The sequence below is a fragment of the Lycorma delicatula genome, chromosome 4 (assembly GCF_047948215.1).
Source record: "Lycorma delicatula isolate Av1 chromosome 4, ASM4794821v1, whole genome shotgun sequence".
NCBI classification, from domain to species: Eukaryota; Metazoa; Arthropoda; class Insecta; order Hemiptera; family Fulgoridae; genus Lycorma; species Lycorma delicatula.
The window spans coordinates 202,984,252-202,996,564 of record NC_134458.1 but is presented as its reverse complement, the minus strand read 5'-3'; the positions used below and the strand labels follow the sequence as shown (position 1 = coordinate 202,996,564).

General features: G+C 30.3%; 1 protein-coding gene across 10 annotated transcripts in view; it reads left to right on the top strand.

Annotated features, from left to right (window-relative positions):
- Window positions 1-12,313, top strand: part of LOC142324224 (uncharacterized) — a 229,709-nt gene that overhangs the window by 123,088 nt on the left and 94,308 nt on the right. For 5 of the 10 annotated variants that reach the window (XM_075365040.1, XM_075365041.1, XM_075365043.1 and 2 more), the window contains exons 5-6: window positions 5,954-6,028; window positions 11,877-12,029. In XM_075365040.1, the coding sequence (XP_075221155.1) occupies window positions 5,954-6,028; window positions 11,877-12,029 (228 nt within the window). The remainder of the gene's footprint in view (window positions 1-5,953; window positions 6,029-11,876; window positions 12,030-12,313) is intronic. The other 5 variants (XM_075365045.1, XM_075365046.1, XM_075365047.1 and 2 more) reach the window with 1 other exon arrangement.

Genomic DNA, 12,313 nt, shown 5'->3' with positions numbered 1-12,313 from the left:
GTTGGGATGTGAAAGGGAACAAAATCCTCCATTTACACAGCGTTTACTCTTGCCTCCAGAGAAGTAACATTCGACACAAATGATACATTGGCTGTAGTGGATGGTGGGTGTCTGCTGCATAAGTTAGTGTGGCACTCCAACAACTCACTTGGCTCAGTCATCAAAAGGTATGTCAACTATATGTAGCAACACTGGCAGTAATGCATCCATTGGTTTTGATGGTTATCCAATGGATGCCACCCAAACCAATACAAAGAATGCAGAATGTATGTGCCGTAACACTGTACATTCTTATGCTGACTTCATCTTATCAGATGAAGGAACACTCATCCCAGTACCCCAGGAGAAATTTTTATGTAATTAGGGTAACAAACGATGTCTCATTGCAGTATTTTGCAATGCCTTTCAACAATACAGCTTTGATGTCAAGCAAGCTGTGAAGGATGCAGATGTTGACATCATAAATGCAGCACTTTCCAAGGCCTCAGCTTATAAGCAAGTTATAATCACTGGGGAAGATATTGACTTACTAGTGCTCCTCTGTGGTTTGGGTTCTGATGTAAACAATTTGTACCTATACAAACCTGGAAGAGGCAGGGCTGATCGTGTACTGAATTCATGTTCCTCCTTCAAGTACATTTTACCAGACTCTTCTCCAGGTATCATTCTTTTCCTACATGCCGTCAGTGGATGTGACACAACATCTGCTATTTTCGGGCAATGCAAAACCAAATGTTGTACCATTCTCTACAAAAAGCCTGAATTGAACACTCAACTTTCTGTTTTCTCAGAACAAATTGCGCTAGACATAGCGTAAAGCTTTTGTGCTAGACATTCCCACTGCAGGAAAGAAGTTTCTTGTCACTTTTTATAGGGGTGACATGTACTCACAAAATTTGAATATCTTCGTTACCACTCCTTCATCAAGGCTGCTGCAAAAACCACCAAATTAAATCTTGTATGGCTGCCCCCAACATGAGACACCGCTAGATACTATTCCTACTGGACATACCACACAATTCAGAAGTGGTTGGGGTTTGAAATGCCACCAATCGACTGGGGATGAATGCTCAAAGAACAAGGGCTCGCACCAGTTCAAGGTATTCAAGATCCTGCTCCTCAAACCTTATTAAAGTTTATATCTTGTCGCTACAAGAAGCAGTGCTGTGGGGCTTGCAACTGTCAGAAAGCTGGCCTAAAATGCTCAAACATGTGCGCTTTCTGTTTTGGCCAGTCATGTGAAAATCCTGCTACTAATGCTTTGAAAGAGAGTGACCAGGAAGAAGATGAGGTCCTCAATGCTCTTCATCTGTATGAGGAGCTTGCCACGGATCCTACCCACATTCCTCCAGCAGCCAACTCAACAATTGACGAAGAGGATTATAACATCAAGCCCTTCAAAGCAAATCAAGTTTTAAAAACTGCTTAAATCAAATGAATAACAGTACGTGTATTCGTAAATTAATGAAATGAATGCTCAAAAATAATAAATGCATCAATAATTCAGAAAAATGTTGTTTTTAGTCTTTTAACAGAAATTATCCCATTTTCAAAGCTTTGTAGTACGAAAAGTATTGAATGTATCAAAAAGTAAAAGAGACCAAATTTTAGCAAATTTTGTCCTTTTTAATTTTTATTATAACAGTTTTTGCTGTATAGTGCATAGAAAAAGAGATGTTGAGCAAAAATAAAAATAAAAATATGTGTAAATTTCCACGTTTTTTCGCTGTAACTTTTTTCCACAGGGTCTGCATTTCTGCAAACTTGGTTTTTTACAATTTGTTTTGGTCCTAACAACATTTCCAAAAATTACAATTACTTGACCTTTTGTAAGATGGCATGTATAATTTTAGTGGACTGTACGGTTAACATGACCAAAAACTTGGGGAAGGAATTTTACCATAGAAGATTACTTTTTCTAAAAAATCATCTTCATTCACTTTATCGAGAATGTCCAAAATTATAATGGCGTGGTTTATCATCTTTAATTCCATGCATCAACTAAATTTAATATGCATGAAGTTTTAGGTACTTGTGTAGAACCTTCACAACTGTTGACTGGAGTATTCCCAGTTCTGAACTTGTATAACGAGTTGATTATTCTCTGAAAAATTTCTCTTACTCGATCCACAATTTCCTTGGAGACAGGTGGTCTTGCCAGCACTTATTTTGTGTACTACACTTCCTGTATCCTTGCTGATACCAGCGTTTAATAGATTCTTTATTAGATTCGTGATTAGTATCACATCCATACTGTTAAACGAAAACATCTAAGAACAGTAATAACAGATCGCTTTCATGAAACCATAGTACGCAGATTGCTTTCTCCTGCATGGTAGCCATTGCTCAATTGACGATCCCCTCTGATGTTATATCATGCTGGTGTGTTCATTAGTCCTACGCAAGAACTATCGCATGAAAATAAACAAGAAGAAAACAAAAGTAATGAAATGTAGTAGAAATAACAAAGATGGACCACTGAATGTGAAAATAGGAGGAGAAAAGATTATGGAGGTAGAAGAATTTTGTTATTTGGGAAGTAGAATTACTAAAGATGGACGAAGCAGGAGCGATATAAAATGCCGAATAGCACAAGCGAAACGAGCCTTCAGTAAGAAATATAATTTGTTTACATCAAAAATTAATTTAAATGTCAGGAAAAGATTTTTGAAAGTATATGTTTGGAGTGTCGCTTTATATGGAAGTGAAACTTGGACAATCGGAGTATCTGAGAAGAAAAGATTAGAAGCTTTTGAAATGTGGTGCTATAGGAGAATGTTAAAAATCAGATGGGTGGATAAAGTGACAAATGAAGAGGTATTGCGACAAATAGATGAAGAAAGAAGCATTTGGAAAAATATAGTTAAAAGAAGAGACAGACTTATAGGCCACATACTAAGGCATCCTTAGTCGCTTTAATATTGGAAGGACAGGTAGAAGGAAAAAATTGTGTAGGCAGGCCACGTTTGGAATATGTAAAACAAATTGTTAGGGATGTAGGATGTAGAGGGTATACTGAAATGAAACGACTAGCACTAGATAGGGAATCTTGGAGAGCTGCATCAAACCAGTCAAATGACTGAAGACAAAAAAAAAGTGTGTTCATTCAAGGTTATCAGTAATTCTAGTACCTACACTAATGTTTGGCAAAAATCAATGCACACTTCATTGTTTTCATTTATTATTACCCCCTAAAATGCACTGAATAATCCATGTTAATCCTGTATATCCAAATTAGAATACCATTGACAATAATTTGATTATCTGTCACAAATTATAATAGTAACAGATTAACTCATAATAGATTAATGAATGAGATGGTAACGTACCTCTCTCTCTACATTTTTAAAGATTTGTTATAATCTAGCATATAATTCTGTGTTCTCATGGAGCATGGAATAAAAATGAATGCAGTAAGAATTAAAGTAGTGGAAAAAAACAAAGATAATTTAATAGTAAGAACAAATGAAGGAAGAATAGAAAAGATAAAAAATTACAGATATTTGGGAACTATGACGATAGAGGCTGGAAGAACACAATGGAAATAAAAGGAAGGATATTGATGACAAAGGTAGCCTTCAGTAAGAAGAGTAAATTAATGTGTAGTAAAGGTATGGACTTAGTTAAGGAAAAGCTTAGCCAAATGCTGTGTATGGAAGTGAAACATGGACTGTGCAGAACAGGTAGAGGGACTGGATCGAGGCTTTTGTAATGTGAGTATGGAGAAAAATGGAAAAAGTAAAATGGATGGATAAAGTGAAGAATAGAAAGTATTAAAGAGAATTAAAGAAGAAAGAGCACTTATCTGGTAAGTATGCAAAAGAAAAGGAAACTGGTTAGGATATATATATATATATATATATATATATATATATATGTCATGTGTTCTTGGCTCGATCAGGATATTGAGGGGAAAAAATGTTTTTAATTACAATTTACTGGTTTAAAATCATAAGTAAAACGAGACAAATCAATAATAATGACAATAGTAATAATATTAGTAAATGACAGTCATAAAACAAATAAATAAAAAAAATATAATAATCACAACCACAATAATAATCAAAATAATAGTAATAATAATAATAACAGACAATAAAAATACATCTCACAATAATATGTAGAATAATGACAATAGTGGCAACAGTAAAAAATAATAATAATCATAAATGACAATAATAATAAAAAATGGAGATTACATATAAAACAGAATTTCAAGTAATCATCAGGATTTATTCACAGGTAGATAAATAATGAAAACCAGAATTTAGTCCAGTTGACAAAAGACATAGAATGACTCCTAGTCTTAACACTTTTAACCACTAGTCTTGTATTAACAACAATAGTACAATAGATAAGACAAGTATAAAGTTCTTTGACTGCAAATACCTTTGGTGTTCACAAATAAAACTACCCTACCAGTTTATGAGTGAAATTTAGTATATTATCTCATTCACGTATAGTCTTATAGTAACTCACCAAACCATTACTTTTGACATTACCTTTATCGTGCCAACTTAGTTCACTTTGAAATTCACTCCTTCACTGACCTCCTTGCAAACTGACATCGCAGACTCTCACAGAACTGATTTTTAACTGGTCTTCCTCAGAGTATTTATACTCTGGGTCTGGTAACTCTTCTCATGGAGCAACAATTGTCTCAGTGGGCAGTATTACAAAAGATGATTGTTCATCGGACCTGTTACTTTTACTAAATGGGCTCTTTTTAGCCCCCCTTTCTGGATTCTCCCATTATTATATTTTCTACTGCTTTCTTCTTAATTGGTAGGAATCTGTTACTCAGATCCATTATACTGGTCTTGTTACATTATATATATTCTTATTATTGCTTAATATATTTTAAATAGTAATAATAATATATATTGTCTGCTTTTACTTACATTTGTTTTGTTACCACTTTTTTATGTTAATTTATTTTTCTGGTGATGGATTTTTACATCCACTTTGGTTCACCTGTTAACAATAAAAAAAAAATGTGTATTACAAATCACAGATAATTCTTTAAGATCTTCCGGACTTTACTGTTGGGTGTATTCAGTAGTGATCCGATAGGCGTATGTATTTACTTGATTTCTTTAGACTGCAGTTGATATTTTTCACATTTTTTTTACTCATTTCATTACTTGATTATAATTGTATATCTACTCTAACATGATTTTCTGTGGCTGTTTGACAGTTTCAAGCAAATTTCATACTATTCAGATATAGTAAGTCTTTGGGGTTTTGATTAATTTCATTGTGGTTCTGAATTTTATATGAATGGTAGTGATTGATTGTAATTATATATCTATAATCAATAACGAGGCATCATTGTTTTATTATCACAATACTAAGACAGAAAATATCATTTTAAAATTTTCATCATAACTAGCCAGATTTTGATGTAAATTAATACATTTACATACCAACTAGTTGATCTGGTGATGTAATGATGAACTAGGCAGCATTAAATTTGAAGTTGTACTCTTTTGATATTCAGTTAGCTTTTTTATTACATTTTTAATAATTAAATATTACTTTTATATTACTAATTTATAAATACTTTATATTTGAAATTCATCTAAACTGTCATTTAGTATATGTAATCCTGTAATTATAGATTTTAAATGGTAAATTCTAAATATTAATATTTATAAGTTTTATTAGTATTTATAATATATATATTTATAAGTTTGAGTTATCAAAAGAAAAAAAAAATTAATATTGATTATGAACAAATAAATTAGCTTAAAGTGCCATATATTTCTTTTATTTGGTAATTTTGGCTTTGCGGCTCTATTTATTTGGCATTTACACTTTATGTTTTTATGTATATTTTTCTGTTGTTTTGCACTGCTTATTGTGTTTGTTCTTTTCTTTGTTGCATTATCAATAAATGTTATTTTTTGCACGTTGTTGTGGTTATTGTGTTTTTGTGTGGAATGGAATGCAGTTGGTTCAGATTCACATTGGCCTGGGTGGGCAGATGTTCGTAAACTCAGTGAAGCAGGTGTGCGTCGTATGTCAGGTAATTTAAAAATAAAAAAATTCATTCATTTAATTATATTCTTTTTACAAGTATTATTTAGAAACATATATTTCTTATTTATTGTTTGCGTGGCAGTAAACAAATATTTGTTTTTTTTTTTAAAGGCTTGTGTAAATTAGATTTTATTTTTATAAATTCATCTTACTCTTTCACTTATTATTTTTATTTTTTTATTTTATTGAGAATTCTTAAAATTTTATTTATATGTTAAATTATTTTTGAAAAATATTTAGTTATTTCAATTGAATGAATACTATAGTTTTTTAATTTCTCATGTAAAGAATATTAAAAAATTCTGAAAAAGTCAGTTTCTAGTTTTTTAGTGAGTTTTAATGTTTTAAGATCTTTTATTCCAAAAGACTGTTTTATGAATAATATTAGTCTACCTAGAGGCTTGTTTGATTTAAATAAAAAAAACAATCTTTTGGAACTTAAACCTTAAAAATCTGTATAATTTAAGGTTTTTTTTACATGTTGCTTATTTACTGGTTGAGTTGTTTATGTTTGTGTGTGAGAATGTTTGTTCAATTACACTGATAAACATAATTTTTGTTTCCTAGCATGCGATACATGATTTTAAGCTGTTTTTTGATGCTGAAAACAACTATGAAATCAGAATCTTTCTATCACCCACCATTTTTGAAAAATGTTTAAATTTTAATTAAAGGATATTTTTCATTTTTCAATGCATAGTTAGCATTTTAAGTTCCTATATTGTATTTTGTTAGCTCATTTTTTATTGTAACTTTGTTAACATAATTTGTAAGCCATAAATAAACAATACCAGACAAATAATTAAATCATATCATAGTCACATATTATGACATCATATCTAATACTGAATAGTGAGCCTTCATGGACAAGATTAATCATGTCTGTACGGGTCAAAACATGTAGCTGAAAGCACAGCTGTGTTGCTTGTATTATGCATTGGATTTAGGAATGAATTAATTTTGTTCAGTCTTATTGCTGTCTTAAGTTTGTTAACAGTGCAGTGTCATAATACCTTGAAATTGTGTAAATGATGTGGATACCTTTTTTTATGTATATGGTGAGTTTACCGTAAAATCAAATAGAAAAAACATTAGACCTTTAATTTAAAAAAACATATCATTTGTATTTTCAGTGTAAAATTGCTGATCAGGATAGACGTGTGCTCCTCATATAGTATGCACTAATTGTTCTGTGTATTTAAGAGGATGGCTGAAAGGTATGCGGAAGGCTTTGCCATTTGGTGTTCCTATGATGGCGTGAACCAAAGGATCATGTAACTGATTGTTATTTTTGTTTAACAAGTGTGTCTGGAATTTCTAAAAAATCCAAACATACTGTAAAATATCCTTCATTGCAATCTGCAATCAGGCCTGTACCTCACAGTGAAATTATTCCAGTTCCGGAGCCACCTGTGAATGTATGTTTCAAAAGCAGTGATAAAGAATCAGGCAGCACTGAAGAAGACAACAATGATTTTGATTTATCTTCCAATAAGCCACATCTTATATCACAAGGTGAACTAAATGACTTGGTTAGGGATTTAAATCTATCAATAAATCAAGCTGAACTGTTAGGATAAAGACTGCAAGGTTAGAATTTACTTAAAAAAAAAAATTTCAGGAACCTGAAAAAAAGAACTTTCTCAGTACTTTATTGATGAAATTAATTTGATTTATCGCACAAATATTGATGAGCTTATGTTGCACTTAGGACAACTTCATAAACCTGAGGACTGGCGTCTTTTCATAGATTCATCCAAGTATAGTTTAAAAGTGGTTCTACTACACAACGGTAACAAGTAACTTTGATACCAAACACTTATGGTATCAATTCGAAAGAGACATACAATGTGATGAAAGACATTCTTGAAAAAATAAATTATAAAAAACATAGCTTGAACATATGTGGTGATTTGAAAGTTATAGTTATTTTGTTAGGCATGCAGTTAGGCTATAGTAAGTACATGTATTTTCTTTGTGAATGGGACAGCTGAGCTAGGGATAAACATTATGTCATCAGAGTGGAAGAAACGAGACAACCTAACTCCAAATGGGAAAAATATTATTCGTGAGTCCTTAGTTGAACAAAAAGAAAATATTTTTACCTCCTCTCCATATCAAGTTGGTACTAATGAAAAATTTTGTAAAAGCAATGAAGAAGGATAGTCCCAGATTTTTGTACATCAGACAGAAATTTCCGAATGTAAGTGAAGGTAAATTAAAGAAGGAATATTTGCTGATCCTCAAATAAGATAGTTGGTCAAAGATTATGTATTTAACTCTATATTAAATAATATAGAAAGTGCAGCTTGGGCTTCATTTAAAGACATTTGCAAAACTTTTCTCGGCAAACAAAAATCCGACAATTACTACGATGTTGTTAATCAACTTCTTACTTCATACAGAGCTGTGGGATGTAATATGTCTTTGAAATATATTTCCTCCACTCACATCTGGATTTTTTCCTGGACAATCTCGGAGACGTAAGTGACGAACACGGTGAACGTTTCTACCAAGACATTTCGATGATGAGAAGCCGTTATAAAGGGAAATGAAATACTAACATGCTAGCTGATTACTGTTGGACATTAATTCGGGATGTGCCTGAGGCTATTTATAAAAGAAAAGCATTAGCGAAATCATTTTAACACAGGTATGACCATGCAAAATTATAAATTTTACAGATTTTAACTATATTTTCTCTTAATTTTTTTTGAAGCATAATTTATTTTAAAACTAAGGTTGATAGAAAAATCGTATTTAAAGATCTTTATTGTATGCAAAAAACCAATTCAAGATATGGTATCACACTTAGAGAAACATTTAACAATTTTTTTTTAGTTTATCAGTGTTATTGTCAGATGCTTTATTCATGGAATGATGTTTCTTTTATTCTTAATATAACACATTTATTTAACTATTTCATTTAAATTTATTGTTAGTTTAAATGCAGTAGATTTTACGTTCATTTATTGTTATTAATATCAATATCATTATTCTGTATATATATATATATATATATATATATATATATATATATATATATATATTATTATTATTATTATTATTGAATCCAATAATGTTTTAATTAGTAAATTTTAAAGCAAACGATTATTTTGCTTTTAGCAAAATATACTTATAGTTTATTTATATATTCCAGATTTATTGACACTAAATTACTTTATTAAACCAATTTTGCTCTACTTATGTACATCCTGAGGCATGCAGACTATTTTATGACTCAGAAGTTATTGCCTGAGGATGTGTTGAATGTTTTGCAAAATTGGATGTGTATGATAATTTAATTCAAGTATTTCTGATATTTTGATAAATGCTTATTTTTATGCTGATACATATGCTTATTTATATTTTATTTTATCTATTAAAAATTTGTTATATATTGTTGCTGGACTACTAAAATCTGCTTTTTTAAAATATTCGATTGTAGATCAGATCTGAATCTATAGAAAAGTTATTCATCAGATTGTAGTATTACTATTAAACATAATCTGATGTAGATTTCTCTTGTATCTGATATTTGATAGTGACATAATCAGGTTTTTTATTAAAAAAAAACCACAATTGACCATCTATCCAACATAAAAAAATATATGATCAGGCAGATTAGGCATCAATCTCTTATGCAATTGAGATAATTTGGAAGGGCAGTTTATTAGCTACTTGATTAAACAAACCTTTCAGTTGCTTGCATCAACATTGTATCAGCATCTGAAATTTGATTCACTAAAGGGATGTAAGTAAAAAACCTCTTCTAAGTACATTTACCACGTTACCTGGTGACACTGATGGATCTGTTGAGCTTGCAGCAGGTGAAAGCCCTATACTGGAATGTTTGTCAGTACAGGCAGTTTCAGTACATATTGTTCCAGTAGCACATTGAATAAAGTACTTCGATGAGATTCCTGTCTCTATCATTTTTTTGGCAACTTTTGGAAGAGATGGTAGTGTGTAAGGGAGAATGGAAGCCTTTTTTTTTTAAAGTAAAAACAGAAAATTCTTTCAATAATAATAAAAAAATTTAAATCCCATCAGGATTTAAAATTAATTTAAATCTTATGTGAGAGAAAAGTAGATATGAGCTTCATGATCTCAATAAGTTTATACAACTGACTGGAGAGTATAGGAAGAATGTTATCTCAGCGTGTATTTGTAAATTTTTCTCACCAGTTTTTCAATAAAATTTCTGGTCTTTGGATTAAGAGACAGATGTTTTATGAATCTTAAGAGTAGAGATTTCATTCAAGACCTTTTTTGAAATAAATCTGTTCTTTTTTCAAGAAACTTAAAGAAATTATTAAATTGAAACTATATCTGATCCTTTGTAGAATGTGAACTGCTTTATTTCATGATCTTGTAATCTGTTAGACAGCACTGAATAAAACACATACTTCTATCTAAAAGTGATTTATTTTATTAATTTGGTGAGTCAGTGCTGAAATTTTTCTCTGATTATTGTTAGGAGAAGAGCATTAGAAAGATGCAAATAAAAAGTTGTAAAAAAATTTAAGTATAAAGAGGAGCAAAGGAAGAAAGTAAAATGGAAAGAATATTTTATACAGATATCAGGAAAAAGGAACATAAATAAAATTCTATTTATTAGGAAAAGGAAAATTCTTACAGTTTGTCGCAAAACGAATTTTACATCTTTAACTAGCTGTAGGTATTTAATTTATCTAAAAATTAGGCCAAAATTTTGAATTGATGTCTATTACCATAAAATTTGAACATATTTTTGTGCCATACAAATAAAATATAATTTGTCAATATTTTAAGAATTTTTTTTACAGAAAACTACCATGCCTGATAAAATAACCTAGACATTATTAATATTTATTAGCTGAAATTTTATCTGGAAGGTATACAGTGAGAATTCCAGCAGCCTTAACAACTAGTACTCAATGAATAATAGTGGACATTGCCAGTTTCATAAGATTTAGTTTTATTCTGATGGAAAAAATATGAATTTAATCTGTTAAATTACCTGGTAGTGAAACTTGCAAAAGTTAAAGTTGAAAATTATACAAATTAAATTCTACTCTGAGTTTCAATCAATTCTAGATGGATTGCATTTGCCCATATATCCACTTCTGAATCTGCACTGCCTGTCAAGAAATTATTGCTTTCTCAATTAGTATTTTTGCTGCTTCATATTTTATATACAGATATTTTGCGATATTTTCCCATTCAAATAATGCGATAATCAGTATGTTCTTTTTCAAAGAGTATTCCATTTTTTAGATCCATGTAAAACTATCAGTAGTGTTGAAGCATTAAATTCATCCTGTCAGGCCTCACCTACATTGTTAGTCTAAATAGTGATTACTTTTTATTTATTAAACCAGATGCTGGTTTTTATTTTTTTCTTGTTATAAGTGACATTCATTACTACTACCATTAGCCACAAAAAATGTTATCAGCATGATCTGAAGTTAACAGATGATCTTACTTTACTGGTATATTTGTAGGACGTGGTTCATTGAACATGACTTAGGCCATTTGTTTTTTACTTTATGTTAGAGCTTCAATTTTCAAGATGTTACTTCCCGATATTCCAGATTTTATGGATTTATCAGATTATAATAAATGCAGTTTACCATCTTATCCTGGACTGAAAAAAAGTAATTTTTGCTGTTAAAAGAATGATAGATTTCCCACATTCCTGAAATTTCAGGAAAAAATTTTATTTACTAATATACAAGTAAAACAATCATACTTATTTCTTATAATACATCTGAAAGTATTGCTTGTATTAAAAAAATTAAAATGTATTAATTCTAATATGCATTATTACAATTTTTTTACTTTGTTTATAGATTGTAGTATAGTACTGACTGAAGATACAGATAGTTTTATAATTGGTGATAGAGTATGGGTTGGTGGTAATAAACCAGGACAGATTGCTTATATTGGAGAAACCCAATTTGCACCAGGAGATTGGGCTGGAATTGTATTAGATCAGCCAATTGGTAAGTGATAAGTGATGATCAATTATTATTTTTAATATTAATTTTAAAATGCATTATTTGACAATATATTATCTGTTTTAAAAGTATAATAATTTCTCAGTTTTAGACTGAGTGAATATGATTTTCAGTTTGTTTTAAAATCAGGAAATTTTTCATATCACCATAAGTTTTGTTTTAGTGCATAAAAGACAGTTTATTTTTTTACTGTTATAACTACTGCCACTAATTACTTATAAATGCCAATATTATGCTAGGAATTTGTTGTAAATATTGTATATCGTAAA